This window comes from Panthera onca, chromosome D1 (assembly GCF_046562875.1).
Source record: "Panthera onca isolate mPanOnc1 chromosome D1, mPanOnc1 haplotype 2, whole genome shotgun sequence".
Classification (NCBI taxonomy): Eukaryota; Metazoa; Chordata; class Mammalia; order Carnivora; family Felidae; genus Panthera; species Panthera onca.
Genome location: NC_138348.1, coordinates 8,878,882 through 8,906,414, shown reverse-complemented (window position 1 = coordinate 8,906,414; position 27,533 = coordinate 8,878,882). Strand labels below are relative to the sequence as shown.

The 27,533-nt window shown below is 50.5% G+C and overlaps 3 protein-coding genes and 1 long non-coding RNA gene across 7 annotated transcripts; 1 reads left to right on the top strand and 3 right to left on the bottom strand.

Moving 5' to 3' along the window:
• Positions 1 to 261: 261 nt before the first annotated feature.
• STX5 (syntaxin 5) lies at positions 262 to 20,516 on the bottom strand. 4 transcript variants are annotated; one of them, XM_078433586.2, is made up of 11 exons: positions 20,391 to 20,516; positions 19,443 to 19,686; positions 18,379 to 18,449; positions 18,168 to 18,223; positions 17,983 to 18,053; positions 13,610 to 13,726; positions 13,467 to 13,523; positions 13,211 to 13,292; positions 12,422 to 12,528; positions 12,130 to 12,251; positions 262 to 1,014 (listed from the first exon to the last, which is right to left on the bottom strand). In XM_078433586.2, the coding sequence occupies exons 2-11, from the start codon at positions 19,665 to 19,667 to the stop codon at positions 855 to 857; spliced, it is 1,068 nt and encodes a 355-aa protein (XP_078289712.1). In that variant the 5' UTR covers positions 19,668 to 19,686; positions 20,391 to 20,516; the 3' UTR covers positions 262 to 854. The 4 variants fall into 4 exon arrangements, with proteins under 4 accessions (XP_078289712.1, XP_078289714.1, XP_078289715.1 ...); XM_078433588.2 differs by having other exon boundaries at positions 19,443 to 19,601; positions 20,391 to 20,499; XM_078433589.2 differs by having other exon boundaries at positions 19,443 to 19,534; positions 20,391 to 20,494.
• LOC144612980 (uncharacterized) lies at positions 20,512 to 23,795 on the top strand. The gene is made up of 3 exons (XR_013550256.2): positions 20,512 to 20,767; positions 22,342 to 22,605; positions 22,723 to 23,795. It is a non-coding gene; the product is annotated as an uncharacterized LOC144612980 (long non-coding RNA).
• TEX54 (testis expressed 54) lies at positions 20,769 to 21,302 on the bottom strand. Its single transcript, XM_078433590.1, has 2 exons — positions 21,155 to 21,302; positions 20,769 to 21,030 (listed from the first exon to the last, which is right to left on the bottom strand). Exons 1-2 carry the CDS (start codon positions 21,300 to 21,302, stop codon positions 20,825 to 20,827), a joined length of 354 nt encoding a protein of 117 aa, XP_078289716.1. The 3' UTR covers positions 20,769 to 20,824.
• Positions 21,402 to 27,529, bottom strand: WDR74 (WD repeat domain 74). Its single transcript, XM_060606991.3, has 11 exons — positions 27,059 to 27,529; positions 26,865 to 26,971; positions 26,653 to 26,774; positions 25,172 to 25,247; positions 24,232 to 24,378; positions 23,990 to 24,091; positions 22,675 to 22,775; positions 22,532 to 22,587; positions 22,056 to 22,201; positions 21,916 to 21,972; positions 21,402 to 21,614 (listed from the first exon to the last, which is right to left on the bottom strand). Exons 1-11 carry the CDS (start codon positions 27,120 to 27,122, stop codon positions 21,435 to 21,437), a joined length of 1,158 nt encoding a protein of 385 aa, XP_060462974.2. The 5' UTR covers positions 27,123 to 27,529; the 3' UTR covers positions 21,402 to 21,434.
• Between the last annotated feature and the right edge of the window lie 4 nt (positions 27,530 to 27,533).

The window sequence follows — 27,533 nt, the reverse complement described above, 5'->3', positions numbered from 1 at the left end:
ACAAATGCTCCTAGAGATGGTCCTGGAAATTGCTACCAAACAAGGACCCCCTCTGGGGTCCCGATTCCCCCTCCGAAGGGAAGTTTCCATGCTAATGAAATGCTGCACTTGAGTCCTCCTCCACCTGGAGGCAGTTGTGTACATGGGACCCAAAGCCTGGCCCTTCGAGCCGTTGGCCTGGCCTTTCGGTCCCTGTACTGGGCGGTGTGCTCACTGCATAGGCCCTTCGACGCTCCCACCCAGAAATGACGACAGGGCCAGTGAGGCTGACAGTCTTGCTGTAATTGGGAGAAAATGGGCTGCAGCACATTTGGCAGAGAGAGTCACCAGCAGCCAGAGTTGGGGTTGTGCGGGCAGCCGAGGGGCTCAGGGCCCCCTGCCTCACGTGGTGAAGAAAGGAAGAAGAAAGGTCAAATTCTAACCCAGATGGGAAAGTTGGTCCCAGGGGGGCAGTTTCGCTTCCTCTCCTCACTCGCAGGAAGGTGGGGAAACGGCATCATCTCCCCTTGCTGCCAAAGTTTCCTTTGGAAGAGGCTGGGGAGTTTCTAAAAATCTCCTACCTAGTGGAGACAACCTCCTCCACAGGCCCCCACTTGGCCTCTGCTCTCTTCCAGCCACTTCACAGCAGAGTACAAATCCAGAACCGTGTGTTTCGTGGGCCTGAGGGTGGTGAGGGGAGGACAGGGTGGCCAGAGGCAAAGGGTCAGGGGTCAGGGGCAGTGGCCATTCTCAGCAGTTCTAGGGAAACAGGGCCTTTCTCCCCAGCACCCTGCACAGGCTCAGCGGCAGCACTGGCCACCTGCCCTCCCAAAAGGGTTCCAAACCCCCACGAAGTGCCTCAGAGTAGAGAGGGTTCAGGCAAGGAAGACCACAAAGATGATGAAGAAGACAATGAGGATGAGGAAGATTTTGACCATGAGCCACCGGTTAGAGGTGACCGACTGGAAGTACTTGAGGATCTCTGAATGGGCGGCGTCAACATCCAGCTGGGCTCCCAGCACGTTCTCGTCGATCCTGGGGACAGAGCCAAAAGAGGAAAGAGAAGGACACTGGATTAAAAAGAAGGCTATTATACTATAGTTACGGACACGGGAAGATAGTCACAACGTGTGGGAGTGGGAAGTAGGTACATACATTGTGATCCCATTTTTGTGTATATGCACTTGTGTCCAGAGAAAGCTCTGGAAGGGTAACGTAGACAAGTCTTGGCTCTGGCTTGAAAATTAGCTCTGCAACTTATTAGCTTATGATCCTGAGCCAGTCATTCAGCCTCCCGACTCATTTTCCTCAACTGCAAAGGAGGGAAAATGAGGATACACCGACCCGGCCTCTCCGGTTGTTGTCGGCCTTAAATGAGTTAACAGAAGGTGCCCAACCCTTAGTAAGAGCCGCCAAAATGTTGGCTATTTGAATTTTTTGCTCATCAGGATTTATTGATTTTCATCTAAAAAACAGTATTGAATTTGTAACAAGGCGGGGGCGGGGGGGGGGGGGAAACATCCATAGATCATTAGAGTTAGGAAATCCCAGCTCTGAGTTAAGACAGGAAGAAAAACTGCATGATATGGACAGGAAGTCAGGGGAGAAGAAAAGCCCTGCAATTAGTCGAACATGTCTCTCCAGCATATAGAGAAGTCCTCAGACGAAGGGCCACCTCTTGAGACACCGCTGAGGAAAGTAAAACATTTCCCCGCCAAACTGCATATGCAATCCTGAAAACCCAATGCAAACCCAGGTCTTTGCAAAGGGAGTCCCTGGGAGCAGAGACCTCTGTGAGCTCTGGGGACAGAAAAGGTGGAGCCTTGTAATCCAGTTGGAACATGAGAGGCTGGGCCAGTGGCTGTAAGCCCAAGGTCCTCAGAAGGTGCTCGTGAGAACTGTGACCTAATCTCTGTCCAAATACAAGAGCCCAGGGGTGCCGGCTGGCTTATTCAAAAGAGCATGTGACTCTTGATCTTGGGGTTGTTGAGTTCAAGCCCCGTGTTAAGTGGAGAGATTACACACATGAATACATTTAAAACGAATTCAGATACAGGAGCCTGGACTGTACATGATTCCCTATTTATATCAGAGTGGCTATAACTCAATTAGTATCAGGTTTCCTACCTCTGGGCTGGAATTTCATTTCTCAGTGTGGATTCCACTGGCATACCCCAGAAAGCTCATCTTGACCATTAGGAATGGCTTTACTTAACAAAAATGGATAGTCAATGCAGTCAGGCATAAGAAAGATTTTAAACTTTTTAAATTAAATTTAATTTATTTATTTATTTTGAGAGAGGCAGAGAGAGCGTGCACAGGGGAGGGGCAGAGAGAGAGGGGGAGAGAGAATCCCAAGCAGGCTCCAAACTGTCAGTGCAGAGCCCGCCTCAGGGCCTGAAACCACAAACCATGAGATCACGACCCAAGCCGAAATCAAGCGTAGGACACCCAACCGACGGAGCCACCCAGGCACCCTTGGCCTAAGAAAGATTTTAAATGGGGATCCATGAATGAAAACTAATGGGAGAGGGTACTGGTGGTGAAAAATTAGGTATTGGCAGGATACTCGGAGAAAGTAGGGGGGAGTAAAGATGGAAATGACGGGGGTGGAAAATAATGGCTTGGGAAGAAGGCTGAAGAAAATAGAAAGGGAACAAGTCTGCAAGGTGGGGAGGACAAAGGGGTGGATGGATGGAGAGGCAGGAAAACCCAGAGCACGAGAAGGTGTGTGTGTACGTTGGGGATGACAATAAAAAGGAGGTTGAATGGAAGAAAACACTAAACCTAGGGACTGGAAAGATTATTTGACCACAATTCAGAGATCTGAGATTTTAGCTTTCGGAGTGTAAGTTTCCCCAAAGCTTTCTAAGGACCAACAGAGGAGTTGGGTCATGTTCAGAGGATACAGAAGCTGCCTTTAAGGAGCTCCACATGGCCAGGTTTAGGAAATCTGACTGTAATAACAAAATAATGATGGGGTACCCGGGTGGCTCAGCTGGTTGTGTGTAACTCTGGCTCAGGTCATGATCCCATGGTTCGTGGGTTCGAGCCTCATGTCAGGCTCTGTGCTGACAGCTCAGAGTCTGGAGCCTGCTTCGGATTCTGTGTCTCCCTCTTTCTAACCCCTCTCCCGCTCACACTCTGTCTCTAAAATAAATATTAAAAAATAATAACAATGATGATGGCGGTGCCTGTGTGACTCAGTAGGTTAAGTGCCCAACTTCTGCTTAGGTCATGATCTCATGGTTCGTGAGTTCGAGCCTCACATTGGGCTCTGCACTGATGGTGCAGAGCCTGCCTGGGATAATCTTCCTCCCTTTCTCTCTACCCCCTCCCTCCCCACCTCAAAATAAATAAACATAAAATAATAATGGTAATGGATTATCTTACATTGAGTAAAAATAATCCATTATTCCTAGTAATGTTTAAAGAGAAAAACCTCCTTTAAAAAAAATTTTTTTTAACGTTTATTTTTGAGAGAGAGAGAGAGAGCGCACACGAGCAGGGGAGGTGCAGAGAGAGAGGGAGACACAGAATATGAAGCAGGCTCCAGGCTCTGAGCTGTCAGCACAGAGCCTGATGTGGGGCTCGAACCCACGAACCACAAGATCATGACCTGAGCTGAAGTCAGACACTTAACTGAGCCACCCAGGCGCCCAAGAAACCTTTTAAAAAAAAAAAAAAAAAATGGGGGGGAGGCACCTGTGCGGCTCAGTTAAGCGTCCGACTTCGGCTCAGATCACAATCTCACGGTTCATGAGTTTCAGCCCTACAACGGGCTCTGTGCTGACAGCTCAGAGCCTGGAGCCTGCTTCAGATGCTGTGTCTCCCCCTCTCTCTGCCCCTCCCCCGCTCTCACTCTGTCTCTCCCTGTCTCTCAAAAACAAATAAACATTAAAAAGATTTTTTTAAATTTTTTTTAAATGTTTGTTTTTGAGAGAGAGAGACAGGATGTGAGCAAGGGAGGAGCAGAGAGAGAGGGAGACACAGCATCTGAAGCAGGCTCCAGGCTCTGAGCTGTCAGCATAGCAGGGCTCAAACTCAGGAACCGTGAGATCATGACCCGAGCCGAAGTTAGGATGCTCAACTGACTGAACCACCCAGGCACCCTGAGAAAGCTCCTTCTTTACAGAAGGATTCCAGCTGTAAAAATGTAGCAGAGAGGAAAGAATAAGAGAATTGCCATGTTGCCATATACAATGTTACAAATGAATCAGGCAAGGACCATCATGGGCGGAAGGAGCTGCAAGTTCACACGGCCTCAAATCGTCACCCCATGGAAAACTTGGTGGGATGGTCACCACAGTCAACAAGTGACCAAACCTGGCATCGCCAAGAAAAGGATGACCTCACCACGTGCCTACTGATAACAATCACCTACACAGCTGGCCAAAAATCTAGAACCTAAATCCAATCATGAGGCAACACTGGATAAATACACGTGTGGGACTTTCTGTAAGAGGCACTGGCCTCTTGAAAGGAAAGTCCGTGCCACAAGAAGCAAAGCTTCAGAAGGCAGACTAAAGAGGCAAAACAATCTAATGCCACCTGTCAATACTGCCTGGGTCTTGAAGGGGGAAAAAAAATGCTTTTAGCATTTTAGCGACTCTTATCTAGCAGTTTAAAAAAATTTTTGTTTTAATGTTTATTTATTTTTGAGACAGAGAGAGACAGACCATGAACGGGGGAGGGTCAGAGAGAGAGGGAGACACAGAACCCGAAGCAGGCTCCAGGCTGAGCTGTCAGCACAGAGCCTGACGCGGGACTCGAACCCACAGACCGTGAGATCATGACCTGAGCCGAAGTCGTAGACTCCACCGACTGAGCCACCCAGGCGCCCCCTTTTCTAGCAGTTTTTAAGAACAGCTGGGGAAATTTCAGTATGCACTAAATACTGGACAGTGCTAGAGAACTGTTCGTTTTCTTAGCTATGATAATGGCATTGTGGCCGGTCAGGAGAATACCAGACCTTGGCAGATGTGTGCCAAAGTATTCAGGGATAAAAACATCATGATCTTTGCACTTACTTTCAAATGATTCAGAATAAAAAAAAAAAAAAAAAAAAAAAAAGAGAGAGAGAGAGAGAGAGAGAGAAGGAAAGCAAATACGATAAAATACTAAGCGAATCTGGGTAAAAGGAACGTGTAGGTGTTCATTGTACTATTCTCCCCACTTTTCTAGTTAGAAATTTCATAATTTATAAAATGGTGTGAAAAAGAAAACAAAGAGAGTAACAGATCAGCAGTTTTCATACCCTTAGAAAAAATAAGAAACACCTTTGGGGTGCCTGGGTGGTTCGGTCGGTTGGGCATTCGACTTCGGCTCGGGTCATGATCTCACAGTTTGTGAGTTCAAGCCCTGTGTTGGGCTCTATGCTGACACCTCAGAGCCCGGAGCCTGCTTCAGATTCTGTGTCTCCCCCTCTCTCTGCCCCTCCCCTGCTCAGGCTCTGTGGCTCTCTGTCTCTCAATAATAAATAAACGTTAAATTTTTTTTTTTTCTTTTCAAAGAAACACCTTTTAGGCATCCCCTAAATGAAAATTCTCATGTCTCACGTCCAGAAAGTCTAGGATGGGACCCAGGAATCCACATACTGAAGAACTTAGGACTAAATTACTTTTTTTTTTTTTTAAGTTGATTTCATTTATTTATTTTGAGAGAGAGAAAGAGAGATCAAGGGAGGGGCACAGAGGGAGAGAGAGAATCCCAAGCAGGTTCCACACTGTCAGCGCAGAGCCTTATGTGAGGCTCGAGCTCACAAACTATGAGATCATGACCCAAGCTGAAATCAAGAGCCAGATGCCCAACCAACTGAGCCACCCATGTGCCCCTACATCGGTGGTTTCTAAAGAGGGTGCTCAAATCCAGATCTACCGGCATGCAGGAAGCAAAGAGAAGAATGTTTAGGTCTGTTTTATTATTATTATTTTTTTAACGTTTATTTATTTTTGAGACAGAGAGAGACAGAGCATGAACAGGGGAGCGTCAGAGAGAGGGAGACACAGAATCTGAAACAGGCTCCAGGCTCTGAGCGGTCAGCACAGAGCCCGACGCGGGGCTCGAACTCACGGACTGCGAGATCGTGACCCGAGCCGAAGTCGGCCGCTTAACCGACTGAGCCACCCAGGCGCCCCAAGTTTAGGTCTATTTTAAAACTTTCATCCTTTCAGGGGGCCCCTGGGTGGCTCAGTTGGTTAAGTGTCCAGCTTCAGCTCTGGTCATGATCTCACAGTTTGTGGGTTCAAGCCCCGCGTCGGACTCTGTGCTGACAGCTCAGAGCCTGGAATCTGCTTCAGATTTTGTGTCTCCCTCTCTCTCTCTGCCCCTCCCCCGCCTGCACTCTCTCAAAAATAAATAAACATTAAAAACAAAACTTAAGAGGCCCCTGGGTGGCTTAGTTGGTTGAGGCCTCCGTCATCAGGGAGGCCACAGACTCCCCCAAGTCTCTTGTGAGTATCAGACCACACATCACATGCCACTCGGATGTCCCATCTGGCACTCGGCATGTCCAGAACAAAGCTCGTCCCTTTACCCAGCGCCAATCTACTTCATCCTGTATTCTCGCCCTGAGCACAAACTCCTTGCTGTGGCGCACCGGCCCTTTGCGACCCGGCCCTGCCCCCTCCGGTTTCCTCCCTCACCACCCCCCATGCCCTGTGCGGTAGTGCTGCATTCTTGGAATCCACCCAAGCTCTTTTTCATTTCTGAGCTGGTCCTCCCCGCCCCCCCCCCCCCCCACCCCAGAGAATGGCCTTTTCTTTCCCCTTCTTCGGCTGGCATTCCTCCTCAAGACTTAGCTCGGTATTTTTTTTACTTCTAGAAAGAGGTACCTAGTCTGAGTTCCCTTATCTCCTTCACTTCCTGCCCTTCCCATGCTGAACTGCAACTGTCAGCGTATGACGCTTCGAGTAGACATGAGCTCCACGAGGACCAGGACTGTCTTTCACCGTCCTATCCCCAGATCCAGCAGGACTAGCTCGCAGCCGCGACAACAGGTGTTTGCTGAACCAACGACCAAATGAATACTAACGCTGAAAGATACTTAGGACGCTGTTGCAAGGAAGACTAGAAGGTAAAGTTGCACGCGTGCTATCGTGTTAACTATTTAAAACACGTACGCGATGGACACAGAACCCCAATGCCTTTTATAATTCTGTCTCACTGGATCTACAGTAATATTCTAACATTCAAAATACATCACAGCCTGAGGAGCTGTGGAGTGTCTGTGGAACAAGCCAGTAAGGAGTTCCCGAGGTATCAGTTGAACCAAGTAAGTGTCAGTCTTTTGAAGTCTCTTGATTCTAAGACCAAGACAGCTGTACTCACAGCACCTTATAAATGGCCGGTACCATAGTTGTTGAATAAACAAACATCCTATTAACCAGTGGTTCTCAAACTTGGATGCTCATCAGAACCCTCTGAGCTTACAGGTCATGATCTCACAGTCTGTGGGTTCGAACCCCGCGTCGGGCTCTGTGCTGACAGCTCGGAGCCTGGGGCCTGCTTCGGATTCTGTGTCTCCCTCTCTCTCAAAAATAAAACATTAAAGAAAAAATTTTAAATAAATAAATAGAAGAATCCTCTGAGCTTACATAAAAATGGGAGATTCCTGGCGGGCCACTCCACTCACATCCACGGAATCTGAATCTCCAAGTGTGAGGCCAGGGACCTATCTTCTTCACCTCTGCCTAATTAAATATGTGAGGCTGCTTAATGGATCAGCACAGGGAAACCTGCTTTATACAAATCCAGGTGTTCACCAGTTTCATTCGACCTATACCCCAGCGTGCAAGCACTCTGCTAGGCGCCCTGGGGAATAAAGATCAACCAAGACTGCGTGCTGCCAAAAGGCCTAAGAGCAAGTGGGCAGGCACGCGGAGCCGTGTGGATTCCTCTACCTCCCACATCTCCTTCTGCCCCTCTCTCTGCCGCTGGCCCCCCTTGTACTGAGCTGAAGAGGCTGAAATTGTGGGAGGAACTGGGCGCGGTCTGAGTAAGTAACAGCCAGACAGTTCTGAAACTTTGTGAAAGATACAAATGTACACATTCAAGAGGCTCAGCCAACCCCAAGAAAGAGAAATGCAAAGAAAGTGACATCTGGACACATGCTGGTCAACTGCTGAAAAACAAAGACAAAACAAAACAAACAAAAAACCCCCAAACAACTGAAAAGTAGCCAGAGAGAAAGACATCACATAAACAGTTCATGTTACCACTGCCTTCTCATTAAGAACAAAAAAGACCAAAAGAGAGTAGAGTGATACATCTGAAGTGCTTAAAGAGAAAAACCATAAATCCAGAATTCTATAACCAGGGGAAACATCCTTCTCTATAGAATGAGGGTAGGGTCGCCTAGCTGGCTCAGCCAGTGGAGCCTGCGGCTCTTGAACTTGGGGTTGTGCGTTCACACTGGGCATAGAGCCTACCTTTAAAAACACAAAACGGGGGCACCTGGGTGGCCCAGTCGGTTGAGCGTCCGACTTTGGCTCAGGTCATGATCTCGCGGGTCCATGAGTTTGAGCCCCGCGTTGAACTCTGCTGACAGCTCAGAGCCTGGAACCTGCTTCGGATTCTGTGTCTCCCTCTCTCCCTGCCCCTCCCCTGCTTGTGCTCTGTCTCTCTCAAAAATAAATAAACCTTAAAAAAAAAAAAAAACGGGGTGCCTGGGTGGCTCAGTTGGTTAAGCGTCTGACTTCGGCTCAGGTCATGATCTTGCGGTTTGTGAGTTCAAGCCCCACGTCGGGCTCTGTGCTGACAGCCTGGAGCCTGCTTCTGATTCTGTGTCTCCCTCTCTCTCTACCCCTCCCCTGTTCGCAGTCTGTCTCTCAATAATAAAGAAGCATTAAAAAATTAAAATAAATAAAAATAACAACAACAACAAAAAAAAAACAACTACAAAACAGGGGCACCAGGGTGGCTCAATCGGTTAAGTGTCCTGACTTTTCAGCTCAGGTCATGATCTCATGGTCTGTGGGATCGAGCCCCGCGACAGCTCTTTGCTGACAGTGCGGAGCCTGCTTGGGATTCTCTGTCTCCCTCTCTTGGTCCCTCCCCGGCTCGTGTGTGCACACATGCTGCTCTAATACTCTCTCTCTTTCAAAATAAGTAAACATTTAAAAAAAAACAAAAACAAAGGAGGGGTACCTGGGTCACTCAGTTGATTAAGCATCCAACTTCAGCTCAGGTCATGATCTCACGGTTTGAGTTCAAGCGCAGCATCGGGCTCTGCACTATTCAGAGCCTGCTTGGGATTCTCTCTGCCCCACCTCTCTCCACACACTGTCTGTCTGTCTGTCTCTCTCAAAATAAATAAATTCAAAGAAGAGAGAGCGAGAGAGAGACGCCTGGTTGGCTCAGTATGTTAAGCATCTGACTCTTGGTTTCAGCTCAGGTCATGATCTCACAGTTCGTAAGTTCCAGCCCTGCATTGGGCTCTGCGCTGGCGGTGTGGAACCTGCATGGGATTCTCAGTCTTTCCCTCTCTCTCTCTCTGCCTCTCCCCTGCGTGCACGCTCTCTCTCTCAAAATAAATAAACTTAAAAAACAGAGGGAAAGAAGGGTGCCTGGGTGGCTCAGTTGGTTGAGCGCCGACTTCAGCTCAGGTCATGATCTTACAGTTTGGGAGTTCGAGCCCCATGTCGGGCTCTGCGCTGACAGACAGGAGCCTGGAGCCTGCTTCAGATCCTGTGTCTCCCTCTCTTTCTGCCCCTCCCCCACTCATGCTCTCTCTCTCTCTCTCTCTCTCTCAAAAACAAAAAACATTTAAAAAAAAAAGGGGGGGAAAGAGAATAAAAGTGAAATAAAATTTTCAGATAAAAGGAAAGTAAAACATGCCAGCAGATCTGCACTACAAAAAATGCTACAGAAAGTTCTTCAGGTTAACGGGAAGTGATACCAGACAGAAACTGGATATCCAGGAAGGAATGGAGAGCGCTGGAAATGGTCAACAGAGAAGTAAATCGAAAGACAATTTTTTCCTTTTAATTTCTGTGAAACAAAAACCATAATACTGGATTAGGGGATTTCGAACGTATGTAAGTGCAACAGATACGACAACTAGAGTGTAAAGGCTGGATGAGAGGGTTGCGAAGTTCTTCCATTTCACATGAAGGAGGCTGTAAAAGCTGATGACGTAATCCCTAGAGGAGCCACTTAAGAAAACAGGAAAAAGAAAAAGCAAACAGTAAAATGGTAGAAATCCAACCTTATCAAAAATTACACTAATTTTATGGAATCATAAAATTGAATAGCCAGAGCAATCTTGAGAAAGAACAAAGCCGGAGATATCACACTCCCTGATTTCAAACTATACTACAAAACATTAGTAATCGGGGTGCCTGGGTGGCTCAGTCGGTTAAGTGTCCAACTCATGGTGTTGGCTCAAGTCATGATCTCATGGTTCATGGGTTCAAGCCCCATGTCGGGCTCCGCGCTGATGGTGCAGAGCCTGCTTGGGATTCTCTCCCTCCCTCTCTCTCTCTAGCCCTCCCCTACTTGCGCACGCGCTCTCTCTCTCTCTCTCTCTCTCAAAATAAACAGTAAAAAAGAAAAAGAAAAAAAACCGTAGTAACTAATACCGGCACAAATGCAGACACAAAGATCAACAGAACATGAGAGAGAGCCCAGGAATACATCCACCCACGTAACATCAATTGGTCTACAACAAAGGAGATAAGACTATACAATGGGTAACTGTCAGACAATCACTTCAATAAATGGTGTTGGGAAAACTGGACAGCTCCATGCAAAAGAATGGAACTGGACCACTTTCTTACACCATACACAAAAAGAAACTCAAAACGGATTAAAGACTCGAATGTCAGACCTGAAACCATAAAAATCCTAGAAGAAACCATAGGTGGTAGACTCCTTGACATCACTTAGCGCCATGTGTTTTGGACCCGACGTCGCAGGCAAGGGCAACAAAAGCATAAATAACAAATGGGAGTACAACCAAACTAAAGAGCTTTTGCACAACAAAGAAAATGATCGGCAAAGTTCGTTTCTACTGTGAGGGAGAAAAGTTTGCAAGTCATATATCTGATAAGGGGCCAATATCTAAAATATAGAACGACCTTATACAACTCAACAGCAAGAACTCCATAAACGATCCAATTAAAACACGGGCAGAGTCTAAGTAGATGTTTTTCCAGCGAAGACATCCAGATGACCAACAAGCACATGAAAAGATGCTCAACATCACTCGTCAGCATGCAAACCAAAACCACAATGAGATACGTGACTTCCTACCTGTCAGAATGGTTAAAAAAAAACAAAAGAAAGAAAGAACAAGTGTCGGCGAGGATGTGGAGGAAAGAAACCCTTGTGCACAGTTGGTAGAAATGTAAACTGATACAGAGATCGTGGGAAACAGCAAGAAGATTCCTCAGAAAATTAAAAATAGGGGCGCTTGGGTGGCTCCGCCAGTTAAGCGTCCGACTCAACTTCAGCCCAGGTCATGATCTCACGGTTTGTGGGTTTGAGCCCCGTGTTGGGATCTGTACCAATAATGCAGAGCCTGACTGGGATTCTCTCTCTCCCTCTGCCCACTACCCTCTCAAAATAAATAAATAAACTAAAAAAAAAAAAAAAAAGAAACATAGAACTATCATACAATCCAGTAATTCTACTGGGCGTTTATCCAAAAAAAAACCAACAAAAAAAGCCCTCCAAAGACCACTAACTCAAAACGATACATGCACCCCTATGTTCACTGGAGCATTATTTACAACAGCCAAGATATGGAAGAACCCTAAGAGTCCATCGATAGGCAACTACTCAGTCACTTTCTTAACACGTCATCCTGTTATAATTCTCCCTGTAGACCTTATCACTACCCGGAAATTTCTTGTCAATTCTTTTGAACAGCTGCCCTCACCTGCCCAATTGACTTCCGTTACCTATACTATGGAGACTCCACTGTCTTATTCATTGCTACACCCCCAACACCTAGAACGTCGCCGAACATGAAACAGGTGCTCAGTAAACACTTGTTGAATGGATGGACGCAGATGAACTTGGCCCTGTGGGTGGGCCAGATTTACTCTACTCTTCCAAAGGGCACCAAGCTGTCCCGGGGGAGCTTTAGGATGCCACCCTATGGAGAGGAGAAGGTCCTTCTGTCTAGGGTGGAAGAGAGAGTCTCACCTCTGAATGGTCTCTTCCTGCTCCTTAACCATGTGCGCCAACTGCTGAAAGATGGAGCCCAGCTCGACAATCGTGGACTCAATGTTCTGCATGGTGTCTGCCCGGCTCTGGATGTAGGAATCCTTCAGAGGAGAGAGAGCACACATGAGCACTGGGAGCTTCCTCAGGGTAGAGCCTGCCTCTTTAGGACCGTCCCCGCTTGCCATTCCATGCAAGGCCCATTTCAGCCCTTGCTGGTGGCCCACAGGGGAGGACAAAGGAGCATCTCCTCCCCAGTTCAGAGCCCAGGTACCTGCTCATCAATGAGCTGCAGCTGCTGGCTGGTCCGAGGGTCCATCATGTCAATGGCCACATCCCCGGAGGCACGGGACTCCGCCCCCAAAACCACAGCACTGCCCCCTACGGAGAGAAAGAAAAAGCACTTCTTAGGTTCAAAGCCCACGTGCTCTGGATGTGACTCCCAGCTCTGGCACTTAATAGCCTTGTGACCCTGGACAAATCATTTAACCTCTCTGAGCCTCGGCTTCCTCAACTGTAAAATGGGGGATAGTAACAACTGCTTTCCCAGAGGGGGGTGGTGACAAGTGAGAGAGGGGCGCCTGGGTAGCTCAGTTGATTGAGCATCCAACTTTGGCGCAGGTCATGATCTCACAGTTTGTGAGTTTGAGCCCTGCATCGGGCTCGCTGCTGTCAGCACAGAGCCTACTTCAGATCCTTTGTCTCCTGCTCTCTCTGCCCCTCCCTGGCTTGTGCTCATCTCTCTCTCTCTCTTTCTCTCTCGCAAAAATAAACATTAAAAACAAAATTAAGTGAGAGAATGCGAATGAAGTAAGTGCACGAAAAGATCAGAAACCATCATCGTACTGCATGTGACTGACGTCAGCCCCAAACACTAGAATGTGGTAGACTGAGTGTGGATCACGAATGCCAGCAATGAGGTTTGACCTCTGAAAATCCTAGCACGTCCCTTGCTTGTCTGTTCTCCTACCCTACTGCTGCCATCATGGGATTAGAGGATGCCATCAGAGCCAGAGGAACTGGGTCTTTCCCCTCAAGGCTCCCCTCGTCACCTATGACTTACCCAGGTGGTTGGGGGCAAGGGGCAGGGCTGACACAGGCGCCCGGGAGAACTGCTCCCGCCGGTTCCTCTGCTGCTTCAGGTTCTGGGGTTGGGGAAGAAATGCAAAGGTCCTGAGGCCTCTGGGAAGCAGGCGTGTTAGAGAGGCCCTCTTGTTGGTCCTTGACCCTGTTACCTTCACCCCTCCACTTGTTCCTGCCCCATTTCTCCCTTGGGCCCTTACCCCCAAACTCCTACCCCTCCTACAGATTTTCCTTACCTCTGTCCTCACTTCTAAAACTGATTTGAAGTCATTGGACATCGAGGCCAGTTTCGACTAGAAGAAAAGGAGAGAGAGGATCAGCCAAGGAAGACAACACCTTTCTCCCTTCTGCCTCCCCCTCTACCAACCCCAGGTCCCACCTGCAGGGAGACCACGATGGTGTTGGAATGAGTTTGCAGGTGCCGGCCGCTCTGGCTACCCTTGGCCCTCACAAAATCCTGAAGCTGGGCAATTTGTTTGTTGAGGCTATTGATGTCCTAGGGAGAGCCAACAGAAAAACTGTTAACAAAGGGTTCCTCAGCCAATGTCTCTCCCGCATGGATGGCTCTGGCATGGAGGGCAGGGCGGAAGTTACAAATGGGAGGGAGGGTGCTTCAGAGTCAGACCAGAAGGGCCTGCTAGGATGTTCCAAGCTCTGGACTTTGCTCTGGCTCAGTCCCTGCAGAGGAGAGCCAGAAGAGGCGAAATATGGTCTCATCCATTTGTATACAAATTTTTTTTGAATGTTTATTTATTTTTCACAGAGAGAGAGACAGACAGAACATGAGTGGGGGAGGGGCAGAGAGGGAGGGAGACACAGAATTCTACGCAGGTTACAGGCTTTGAGCTGTCAGCACAGAGCCCGATGCAGGGCTTGAACTCACGGACAGCGAGATCAGGACCTGAGCCAAAGTCGGATGCCCAACCGACTGAGCCACTCAGGCACCCCTGGTCTCATCCATTTGTAAATAAATGACTTGCTTACCCTCTTCGCCCTACGGCCCAACTCTACCCTGTGAGGCCAGGCACATGGCCACAGAACTGCTTCAAAGGCCAAAATCTCAAGCCCAGAGCACACTGACTGACAAAGCACCTGTGCAGTAGGCAGGAGAAGGGAAGTCAAAGTCTCCACGATGGCCCAGAAACATCAACAAAATGCCTTTTATATACAGAATTCTGTTAAAAAATTATTATTGCGGGCAGCCTGGGTGCCTCAGTTGGTTAAGCAGCGACCCTTGATCTTGGCTCAGGTCGTGATCTCACAGTTCATGGGATGGAGCCCCACGTCAGGTTCTGTGCTGACAGTGCAGAGCCTGCTTGGGATTCTCTCTCTCTCTCTCTCTCTCTCTCTCTCTCTCTCCCCGCGCCTTTCCCACTCATACACACACTCTCAACATAAGTAAACATTAAAAAAATATTTTTATTGCAAAAGAGTGAAAGCTGTGACTTATCCGAGGTCACACATAAGGAGGTACCGTAGCACAGCCAGGCCTTCTACACCAGACCAAGGCATCCTCTGCCCCCCGATCTGGCTTGGCAAGTTACCAAGGGCCACATGAGACAAGAGAGATGAAGGAGGTGGCCACAGAGTGGCAGAGAAAGCTTGCCCAGGGGGTTGGGGGTGGGGAGCCCAGGGAGAAGAGGTCAGGAATAGTGAGTTCAAGGAATAGGCTGGAAGACAAACTGGATTAGGCAACTTCTAGAATTTCTCCAATAGGCCCCAGGTAGTATTCCAGGTGCAACCATTCTTTTCTTCTTTATTTTTTTATAAGTTTATTTACTTATTCTGAGAGAGAGTGAGAGAGAGAGAATACCAAGCAGTCTCTGCACCAACACAGAGCCTGACGCGGGGCCCGAACTCACGAACCTCGCAATCGTGACGTGAGCTGTAAATCAAGGGTGAGACGCTTAACCAACTAAGCCACCCAGGTGTCCCCCCGCCCTACAGCAACCATTCCTGAGACCAATGGATGATTTTCACTGCTGGCTGGCTGTCCCTTCAGAGCTGATGCACCCTCCCTAGAGTCTCGTGGCCAAAACTGCATTCCAGGTTTTCTCCCCATAAAATCTCCCCCCCCCAGAGTTCTAGCTTAGAAAACGGCACCACTTCCCACCGAAGTGCCCAAGCTGGAAGCTTCTAAGTCACACATTCGTACCTCCTAAGCCCATCTATGTGCCACAACGCAGCCACACTCGGCTGATCGCTGACCAGGCACTCGGCACCTTATATTCGTTTACTGTGCGCCACACGGCACGCTACGGAGCTTATAACTTGCTCTTTGTGGTGAAACTTAACGTGGACGACAACTCCTAATCCCCCCACCTCCAACGAAAACCTGTTCCCCCTTCTCCCTCCTTTTCTGTTTTGGTAAATGGCACCGCCAGTCGCCAGCTGCCCAGACCAAACGCTGGAGAGCCGTCCTCCTCTCTTTTCCCTTGATCCACATGGAGCCTACACGGAGCCCACAGAGAACCCAGCCGATTCCACCAGATGCTCCGAATCGAGCCGCTCGGCTACTTCTCTTCTAACCCTATTCTAGACCAAACCACCACCTTTGCTCTCTCAACTATAGCCAAGAGCCTCCTAAATGACCTTCCCCTTAAAGCCCACCCGCAACAATCCGCTCTCTACACAGTGAGCTTTGAACCAGAAATGGAGCAGGTCCTCCCTCTGCTGAAAATCTTCCAAGAGCTTCCACTCAAGTTAGAACACAAACCAAATTCTTTGCACAGCTCACACCTGACCCTGTGTGGTCCAGCCCTGCCCATTTCCCCAACCTCATCCCCTCCCAGTCTCCTTCTCACTTGTTCTGCTGCAGCCACACTGGCCTCTTTTGTGTTTATCAGATGCATTAAGGTGGCCCACCCTTCAAGGCCTTTCCCTTTGCTATTCCCATTTTCTGGAAAGTGCTCCCACCAGATCTTTGGATAACTGGCTTTTCCTTTACCATTCAGGTCTCAGAGTCACTTCTCACAGACTATCCTTTCCTTTCCTTTCCTTTTTAATTTTATTTTATAGAGAGAAAGAGAGTGTGAGCAGGGGAAAGAAGCAGAGGGAGAGGAAGAAAGAGAGGATCTTTCAAAAAAAATTTTTTTTAATTTATTTTGAGAGAGTGGAGGAGGGGCAGAGAGGGGGCCAGAGGATCCAAAGCAGGCTCTGTGCTGACAGCAGAGAGCCTGACCCAGGGCTTGAACCCAAGAACTGTGAGATCCTGACCCGAGCCAAAATCAGATGCTCAACTGACTGAGCCACCCAGGCGCCCCAAGAAAGAGAGGATCTTAAGCAGGCTCCATGCTCAGCACAGAGCCTGACATGGGGCTCGATCTCGCGATCCTGGGATCACGACCTAAGCTGAAATCAAGAGTCGGACGCTCATCCAACTGAGCCACCCAGGCGCCCCTCACAGATTATCTTATATCACCCCATCTAAAGTAGGCCCCTACCCTGAGGAACTCACTTCCCTTATGTCTTTAATGGGATTCACTACCCCGAAGTCGTCTGACAAACTCTACGTGTCGAGTTTCAGATAGGAAATCCTCAAGGGGAGGTACCCCATCTGTCTTGTTCACTGGGGAGTCCCCCAGAACCAGGCAGCTAAAACTCACTCCATCACGTGAGTGACTCCAAAAACAAACAACTGAATCCTCACATCCACCCTACGAGGTGGGTGCTGTTATCAGCCCCCTCTTATTTCCGAGGGCACTGAAGCTCAGAGTAGTCAGGCAGCTCACCCAAGGGTACACCATAACCAATGGACTGTCTGAGAACGGGCTGTGGTTCTTCAAAGCTTACGCAATAGCGCCCAATAGTTCCTGGTATCCTCTCTCTCCTACCCTGCATGGCACCTCTTGAACACGTCTGCCCTGGCCTTTGCCACCATCATCTTTTCACTGGACAGCGGCGGCAGCCTCCTCCCTGGCCTCTCTGCCCATCCGTGCTCCAGGCTGGTATTTCCCCCCCCGGCGGTCATTCAGTCAACAAACACGGAGCACCTTTTCTACACCAGACGCTATTCCAGGCATTTGGGATACATCTATGATCCCAAGATGAAAAAACAGCAAGAAAAAACTCTCTGCTCTTGGGGCACTTATATTTTTCTCTTTTTTTCTTTCTTTTTTTTTTTTTTTGGGTTGAGGGCTGGGATGAGGTAGATGAGAGGGAACGGAAACAATAAATTAAGTGAGTTAATGATACAGAATGTTAGAAAGCATGAAGTGCTATAAAAAGCACAGTTTGGGGCACCGGAGGACTAAACAACACGCTCAGGGTAGGCCTCCCTGGGCGAACAACATCTGAGCAAAGACATGAACTTTCTTTTATAAGCCGTGCCTCTGCACCCTGTGTCCTCTGTCTGGAATGTTCTTCCACTGCCTCTACACAAGCCTTGACACCAGTTCAGATTTCACCCACCTCTGTAACATTTTTTCCCAGCGTCCTCAGGCTGTCTCATTCATCTTTTTGAAGCTCAGTTTTGTGCCACTTGCCTTCTACTCGTTCTGAGTACGAATGTATGGGACTAGATACCCCTTACAGACAATAAGCCCTCAGGGTGGAATTCTTGCCTCAGGTTTGTGAGGCAAGGGCCCAGCAGGGCTTTGTACACAGCACATGACCAAAGAGTGTCCACTGACTCAATGGATGAGCAAGGTCTTTGGGGCTGGCTCCAGAAACTCGCTCTGGACCTCCAAGACAAGAGGAAATTGATGAAAGCGATCTGACCGGAATGCTAGCTCCCAACAGCTAGCAGCTCACCTGTTTGATGATGTAAGTTAGCTCTTCGATTTCCACTGCTTTGTCATCGAAGAGGGACTTGCGCTTTGCCACTGTAGAGACAAATGAGGCCAGGACGGGTGAGGTCAAAGACAAGGCTCAGGGAGTCCGGTTCCTTAGAGCTCTTTGGTTCACTGCCCCATCTCTGAAAGACCCCAAGAACTCACAGATCGTCAGCTTCTCCAGCTTGGCAAATGTGTTGCTGAGGTCTTTCCCGATGCGCCTGGAAGCAAGCATTAGTGAGGGCACTAGGAGAAACAGCAGGACAGGACCTATTCCTATTCCCACATTAGCTCCCTCACAGCCAAGGCCACCAAAGGCAAGCCAACTCCTTCCCAGACACCGCACCACCCCACCACGTAACTTCTCTCAACTTACTTGGCCATGAGGGTAAATTCACTACGCTGCCGGACAGCACGCAGAGCCGGCTTGTTTGTCTGGATTCCATTCTGAAAAGCAACATCAAGAGGTGAAGCTTGAGTTCCCCCTCCCCGTTTCCAGCTTTCGCTATTCCTCAGGTGCCCACTAAATTCTCTCTAGCTCTTGTACCGGACAGTCTAATCTTGTCAGTAGTTGTCACGTAGAGCTCAGATTTGAGCACAGGTGGACCCAGGTTCAAATCTCGACTCCGCCACTTACTAGCTGGAGGGGTTGGGGCAAGTGACATGCACCATTCTGAATATCTATTTCCTCTTGTATAAAATGCAGTTGCTGGAATCAAGCAGCATCAGGGCTATAAAGTACTTTAGTCATATACCTGGTACGTTATAAGCACTAAATAAATGACAGGCACTATTAACATTCTGTTTCTCCAGTCAGGAAATCAAAGAGGATAACTGGAAAGCTCTTGGTGATCATACAGAAGAGCAGTAAAAATCTTTCAAACTGCAGTCACTCGGGGCCCACTTTGATTCAGAAAGTCTGGACTGAAACAAGGGAATCTAATTTTTTTAAAAAGCACTGCAAAGGAATTTTGACAAAAATTACTTATCAGGAAAACTTCTTTCATTTTACAGATATAAAAACTGAGGTCCCACTAGACTTTCTGGCCCAACATTCTGTGGTCACTGAGCAAACGTATGGTAAGGACTATTCCGGAACCAGTATTCAAAGTGCCTGTCTCTGAGCTAAAGGCTCTTTCTAGAACGTGTTCCTTACCCAAACCAGAAATACTGCAGCCACCTCTCACCCTGAGATATTCCTTGCAAAGTAACAACCCTACCCTCTGGGGGATTTCTCACACAAAAAAAGTCTAGGTCCTTGCCTCTAGATAGCTGGCCCACCCCATTCCCTGTTGCTTAGTAGATCCTCCAGCCCCCTCCAAGCCCGATCAGCTCTCCATCGTGTCACCCCCAAAATTCAGTCCCTCAACAGTGCTGGAGCACAGCCTCTCCCAGATTTCAGTAAGGCTCGCTCCTGCCTTTCCCACTCCTGGTCCTTACCTGACGGCTCTGCAGGGACTTGCAGGCAGACAGGAACTCCTGGGTCCGATCCCGGCAAGACATGGTGTTGGGAGGGGGAGGGACCAGGGCCGCTGGGGGGGGCAGAGGGGCGATGTCGCTGCTGCTACTGCCAGCAGTTGCAGGGGACAGGACCTGTGTCTTTGAGAGACCCAGGTAGACACCCTGATCCGTGTTCTTAGACCCGTAGCGTTTCCGCGGGATCATTGAGACGCATAACCTCGGACTGTTGTGGAGGGGAGAGTGTCATTCCCTAGGCAGCTTCCTTCCCCATAAATCCTTCCCCCACCCTCCCCCCGCCCCAGCCAGCAAATCCTCGGGTCCCTTCTGCACCTGGCACGGACTTTCGCGCCCAAAGCTACCCGCCGATCCTGGGGCCGGCCCACGGCGGGCAGGGGCCCGCTCTCCGACCCAATCGGTTCCCCCTCCTCAGACTCTTCTTCCAACTTGGCTCGGGCGGCCAGAGCGCGGGCCGGGGGCCTTGAAACAGAGACAGGGCCAGAGGCAGGTCCCGTTGCCCCGAGGCTCCAGCCCGGCCTGTGCAACTGCCCCAGGCCCTAACCGGGCCCTCTCGTATCCGCGGATCCCTTCGACTCCTCAGGGAGAAACGGTGACGGACCTCCTGAGGAGGACACACTTCGGTGGGCGGAAGGGGGAAAAAAATCTCTAGGTGTTTATTTGAAACAGGAAGTCCCACCCCCGCCCAAATCCCGCCTTCTGGGGGACTGCGACCACCGATTAGCTAATGCCGACGTCTTTCTCAACAGGGGCTTTCCTGATTGGACGACGAAGTATTCCCTCATCCCGAGCCGGGCCGGCAGGACTTGCCCGCTCGCCCCAGGTTCCCTTCCCCCCCTCCCGTCGCCGCCCCCGGAAAGCCGCTGCCCAGAGCGGACACGGTGGCCAGACCCCTTCTAGAGCGAGTCCTACCTCCTCTCTGCCGCCTGCCGCCGCCACCACTGCCACAGTCTCCCGGGTGGTCACCGCCTCCTCCCCAAGCGCTAAAGCCGCCGAAACCCGACCAAAGCCTAGAAGCCGCCACGTCACCCACACGTAACTCCACCCCCGGTGACGAGAAGGCGGTGCCACACCTTTTGGAGCACAGCAACCAGAGAGACACGCCCCCCCCACCAAAAACGCAAGAGCAACTCCGCCCTCCCATTGGCTACGCCGCCTGTGACCCCGCCCCTGAGGAACCAGAGCTGGGGCCCAGGGGGCTGGGCCAGCCTCAGGGGAGGGGCCTTAAAGAGCCCCGGCGGTGTCCAGTGCGCCCAGAGCGGGCAGCGGAGACAAGCAAGATAGGAAAGGTACACGTTAGAAACTTTATTCTCCGGAGGCTGGGGCAGATTGAGAGCAGGTTGGGGTCACCCCTTCTCCGGCTCCTCCAGGATCCCCTCCCGCTTGCTCTGCTGTAACGCATGCTTTGGACTCTGGACTGACTGCCTCTTGTTTGAACGAGAGCCCCGACGGCTGCACAGGGATAGCCGCCGCCACAGCACGGTGATCAGAAGGCTTTCGTTCGACTTGAGAGTCTTTTGGTCCGGCGAGTCCATATCGACCTCTTCGGTGCCTGCGGGGATGACGAGGCCACTGAGCTCTGCTCTACCCTCCCCGGTCCAACCTCCCGGGCAATCCCCTTCGGCGCAGCCCCTTCTCCCGCTCCCTGGGTCCCGCTAGTGTGTCTTGGGTCTCACCTTCGACTTCCTCCGAATCAGCCTCCTTAGCCTGCTCATCGGAGGTCTGAAAGTCCTTGTCTTGGCAGCAGCCCATGGTCCCGAGCGGCCCCGAACTCCGTGCCACCCACGCCAGCCCACCGGGCTCCGCACCTGGCTTTTGTGACATCAGCTATCCCGCTGCACCAGCGCTGGGAGCAGCCAGTCCTCTTTCCATTCTCCCATCACAAAAGGCTCAGGGTCATGGTGGGTGTTAAACTGTTTATTTACAAAGTTTATTTACAAAGTGAGCACAGGCTCTTCAGGTGCTGGTGGATCCAGGCCGCTGCTTTTTTCTCCGTCTGGTTTGGGGAGCCCCTTGGGTCTGCTCCAAATCAGGGAGCTTCCGCTTGGCGGCTGCCTCCAAGGAGGCCCAAAGTTCATCTGTCTCTGTATCTTCTAGGGCCACCTTTTTGGGCTCTTGAGGCTCTTGGGGCTGATCCTGGTGAGTGGGAGAAAACTTAGGAATCAGGGGCACAGTAACAGAGGCCCGGGGAAGGAGGATGTAGTTGGGAAAGCACTTTCATTTCCTGCTCCCGGACACTATTCCCATCCATGCTCCTATGTGGCCCTTTGCAGTAGCCCTGCCAGGATTGTAACTGTTAACCCCCCTCAGAGAACTTAAGTAACTTGGCTGACAGGCAGACAGTTCTGGCTGTGTTCCAGCTGTTTCTTTTTTCTCTCCATGGGGAAGTGCTCACATCTGTGCCCTTGCTCCCACATTCCAAGACCCAGCTGCTTACCTCCCAGTCATCCCTGCCTGACAGGAGGAGGCAGTTCAGTTGAGACTTGAGATAAACCTGCAAAACAAGAGGGGCCATAAGGAGCTAGGGACACTGAAACGGAAACGTGGCTTGGGGCACACAAGGCAGCCAGCTCTCACCTTATGCTCTAGACCCCGTGGATTCCGGATCCTGTGCACCCTCAAGACTCTGTCCAAGCCACAGGAGGCTAGTAGGGGCTTTGAAGGGTGGCACTGTAATCCTCGGACACTGCCTGCCAGCCCCTTCAGACAGCCCAGTAGGCGCCCTGGAGGAGGAGGGGAGGCATCAGCACTAGCCGGCCAGCCAACAACCATTGTTTACCGTTTCAAGTCGCTTTATGTTTCAATATTTATACCTCAACATAAGGTGGGGACAGGAGTTGTCATTAATATCTCCATTTTACAGGTGAAGGAGCTAATGTCACAGAGAACTGAAGTAATTTGTCCGAGACCCTACAGCTTCTGGTGAACCAGGATTTGAACCCAGGCAATCGGCACCTGAATGAGGGCTCCACCATGCCACTGTACCCCCTCAGAGGGAATCTTGCCCTTCCTCCCACCTCTTCCCCTCCTGCAAGGCTCCCTAGTCCACTCACCTTGCCGAAGGTCAATTTCTGCCAGCTGCCCATGAGTGTTGCCCACGATCACTGAACTAAGGAGGAGACCAGAGGTGGGTGGGGTCAGCAGGAGCCTCCTAGAGTCCTCTCCGAGCCCCACTCTGTATCCTCTCAACACTTACTTGCCCCCGGGAGTGAGGGTCATGGCCGTAAGTGGATACTCTCCATAGGTGGCCTCTAGGACTGGCCGACGCTGGGGAGAGGCTGGATCGTAGACACGGACCTGGAGAACACCGAAGCATCACGAGAGCACCCTCATGCCACATAGCCGTCCCTGGGTTGTCCGTATCTTCACTCCCTCCTTCATACACTGCTTTCTTACTTATGACCCACTCTTAGAGAAACTTTCTCATCTGAAACGTACCCCCCTCTTGCTCTGAGTGTTAGGGAAGAGTGGGCAGAGGAGATCTGCTTAGGGAGAGAGGTCCCCCAGGTTAGGGGGGGCGACAGCATTTCCAGGGTCCGCATGTGTGGGCATTCCACCCCTCCATACTCCCATCTTGGCATGAAAAGGCAAGCCAGTCCAATTTTCAGAGAGTACTGAATTTCAGGCAGGGAAATTTAGCCTGAGCAACAGAGGAGAGAGTAAGCCCTCACAGTGTTTTGAACAGCGACATATCCCCAAGATCAGATTTCAGTATGCAGGAGCAAAGCAAATGGGACAAACACAGGGACCCAGTCCCGCCAGGGTCTTAGGACTTCAAATGAGGCCAGCTGTAAAGATCCCCAGTCGGGCCCACCTGCCCTCCCTCCCTCCCTCCTATAAAGCTGAGCTGAGGGGGCGCCTGGATGGCTCAGTCGGTTGAGCGTCAGACTTTGGCTCAGGTCACAATCTCGCGGTCCTTGAGTTCGAGCCCTGCGTTGGGCTCTGTGCTGACAGCTCGGAGCCTGGAGCCTGCTTCAGATTCTGTGTCTCCCTCTCTCTCTGCCCCTCCCCTGCTCATGCTCTGTCTCTCTCTGTCTCAAAAATAAATGAAAACATTAAAAAAAAAAAAAAAAAAAAAAAAAAAAAAAAAGCCAAGGAGCCGAGGATGCAGAGGAGTGGGTCAGGCCTGGGTCCCAAAGCAAATCAGAGGCTGCATCAAGACCAGAACCCAGTTCCCCTGACACCCAACCCAGTGTCCTCTCATGACACCTGGACCGTGGGATTCTACTGTGAAAGAAGCAGAATTCTCCCTTCTTCTCTTCTCCTTTCCACATTGGAAGCGAAGGAAGGGTCACGGTTCAGAAAACTCATCCTACAATGTACCAGAAGGTCTCTGGCTCAGCCATGGGGCTGGGATGGCCGGGGGGCCGGGGAGTGGGGGGGAATGCTCCCTCTGGGAGCTCAGAGACAGAGGATGAAGGGTCGGCCTGTCCCAACAGGCAGGTTGTTTCGTTGTTTCTCTAGGAGGCTGCTTAAGCCCCGGAGGAGGTAGAGGTGGGGTAGTACCTCACCTGATGGTACCCTGTGCAGGTGACAAGCTTCTGAGATTCAGGAAGGAACTGTATATCTTGATCCCAGATGGGAACCCGCAGGTCGAGCCAGTCGTTCCGTACCTGGTGGGGTGGATAGATGGGGGACAGGTTGCAGGAGGGCTCATAGGCCCTGTCCTTCAGCTCTTCATCATCATCCCCCAACTCAGTGGCCTCAGCCTCCTTGAACCTCAGCCCCAGCCCCTCCCACCACTGTCACTCACATTCTTGGCCCGGAACACAGGCTCCTCCGACCCCTGTAGGTCCCACACCTTCAAAGCATTCTCTTTCCCACCCGTGGCAACCACGTGCGGGCGTGCTGGGTCTTGGCGCATCCTGCACACCCCAGGACCCACACTCAGCTCCAGGAGCTGAAAGAGACAGGAGATGAGAGTCAGTTCCGGAGTCCTTAATCCTATTCCCCCATGGGAATGCAAGCTGGTGCAGCCACTCTGGAAAGCAGTATGAAGGTTCCTCAAAAAACTAAAAATAGAACTACCCTACGACCCAGCAATTGCACTGCTAGGTATTTATCCAAGGGATACAGGTGTGCTGTTTCAAAGGGGCACATGCACCCCAATGTTTATAGCAGCACTATCAACAAGAGCCAAGGTATGGAAAGAACCCAAATGTCCATCGATGGATGAACGGGTAAAGAAGATGTGGTATAGATAGATAGATAGATACAATGGAGTATTACTCGGCAATCAAAAAGAATGAAATCTTGCCGTTGGCAACGACGTGGATGGAACTGGAGGGTATTATGCTAAGTGAAATTAGTCAGTCAAAGAGAAATATCATATGACTTCACTCATATGAGGACTTTACGAGACAAAACAGATGAACATCAGGGAAGGGAAACAAAAATAATATAAAAGCAGGGAGGGGGACAAAACAGAAGAGACTCATAAATATGGAGAACAAACTGAGGGTTACTGGAGGGGTTGTGGGAGGAGGGGATGGGCTAAATGGGTCAGGGGCAGTAAAGAATCTACTCCTGAAATCATTGTTGCACTATATGCTAACTAATTTGGATGTAAATTAAAAAACAACAACAAAACAAAACAAAGAAACAAACAAAAAACCCTCTTCCCCCAAAGCCCTCCCTCGGTTCCTACCCGGGCCCTCATCTTCCCCATCACTGGCAGGGCAGGGGAGCCTTACTGGGTCAGAGGATGCTTCCTTGTCATTGTTACGCCAGACCCGGACAATCCCAGAATCCACACATGTGATGAGGGTGCTGTGGGCAGAGGGAGGTTAGAGTAAACAACAACAACAAAAAGTAAGTAAGTATGAAAGTGTTCTCTGGGCCCTAGTCAACCCACCCCCGGATTCACATTAACTAGACTCCCTCCTCCCATGTTTGTTATTTAATATCCTCAACGGGGGATGGTTTCTCAGTTTTGTAAGTGAGGAAACTCAAGCTCTGAGAAGTGTAAAAAGATTTGCCCACACAGCTCTAAATGTCAGAACCAGAGCTGGAAAGTCAAGTGTGTGATACTCCAAAGCAGAGTGCCTTTGCTATTATCTGGGGGCAGCCGGCCCTGCCGGTTTTTCTGAACCTTGGGTGGGTCACCAGGGGTCAGGATCAGTAGCTCTGAAAGAGCTGAGGTGGGACTGGTCTCACGTTCGGGTCTGGCCAAAGTCAAACACTAGCTTCTTCTCTCAAGTTCCCTGTTTGGCATTCCAGACACTAAATGTCAATCTCTCCCTAAAACACACACCCCCTCCCACGAAGCCCAAGCAAGCCTCCCCCAGGATCTGTGTAAAGCCCGAGCCTATGTTCTTTTTCACATCTGCCCACCCTCCCCGCCTCGGTTCAGGCTGTGGTGGTGCTTGCCTGGGCTTTGGCAAGAGGTTCTCAACCACTCTTTCCAACCCATTCTCCACACCCCTCCTCGCTCAAAACCACCTGCAAAATCGTAAGTGCAAATCTCTCAGTCTGACGCTGAAAGGCCTTCACATTTAATCACTACCTACCTTGCCCATCTTGTACTAAAATGCGCCCTCGGTTTCCACCCCCAAATGCTGTTTACCTTGCCTGAAATTACCATGTAGCCTGACACCAATCCTTGGCCTCAGCCCAGGCAGCAGTCTCTTTCTGAAACGCGCTTACTCCTTTCTCCTCCTGTCAAAATTCTACCCATCCTTCATGGCCCAATTCAAGTGACTCACCTACACAGGCACTTCGACTAGTCAGTTGTCAGAACACCACCAAACCCACACAGCCTGTTCACAGCCTTCTTCCTCTTTGGAAGAAAGCTACCCCCAGTTACTTAACCACTAACACTTCCCTATCCTTTCCTTTGGGAACTTCACCGTATCGTTGGTGGTTGTTAGTCTCCATTTTCAAACATACTCTAAACTATTCAGTGACCTGCTCAGGGTCATCCAAAAAGCTATGGAGCCAGGAAAAATACCCTTGATGCAAACTCATGAAGGCAGGTACTGCACGTGTCTGGTTCGCCTGCAAGCCTTTGCATTTCGTCCAATGCCTATTAATAAGCAGGTGTTCAATAGCACCTGGCCTGTCACTCAGCCCAGGCTGGGGTCCCTAAGGGTTAATTGCCCATTATTCGGCAGTCCCGCGAGAGCCTCCACGCTGTCCTTACGACCTGAGCGTTCAGCGAGGGGCTCGGTCTTACCCGTCGACCTGGGCGAGGCCTCGGAACGTGCCCTCCCCACCGGGGCAGTGCTTGTGGCCCTGGAATCTGCCCTCCTCGGTGCTGAAGTACCTCACTGTTTTGTCGGCGCAACCCATCAGGATCTGCGGGCAGAGGAGGGCAGGATGGCGACCAGAGCGAGGCTACCGCACCGTAGATCCCCCCCAGCTCGGGACCGACCAGCAGCCGCTCACCTGAGTCTCGCCGCCCGCGCCCCAGCACAGGGCGCTCACCGCCTCCTCGCGCCGCGGCTGTCCTGCCGCCGTGAAGTTCGCCGCCTGTTTGCGCTGAAGGTTCACCCCTGCGGGAGGCGGGCGTCAGTCGCGCCGGGGTCGCGAGCGAGGGACCCCCCCCCCCCCACTTCCCGATGTTGGGCCCGGCCACCCACCTTTCAGGATCCCGGTCTCGGTGCCCACCCACACATGGTTCCAGCGTGCCCCAGCAGCCGCCATAACGGAACCCAGCAGCCCACGGCTCGCACTTCCGGCGCAGCGTTGCGTCACCAGCGCGCCGCGTTTGATCCGGATGAACGCTGCCTCTTGCAGTTTAAAAAGCCGGAAGAAGGGCGCTTGGCTGGCTGGGTGGAAGGAGTTCGTGACTTTTGATCTCCGGCTCGTAAGTTCTAAAGCCCCACGATGGGTGTAGCGATCACTTAAATAAATACAAACTTAAAAAAGAGAAGAGTAAAGATCCCCTGGTCCCCTGCCTTCTGCAGCTGGTTTTGCTTTACGAACTCTGGAGGTGCTTGTGGAGATCTGGAGAGTAACTTGACAGTTGTGTACTTAGAGTGGAAGGCGCCTCCCTGCTCCAAAGCATCGTGTAATATGTTTTCTGTACAAGACAAGAAAGACGAGCACACCTTA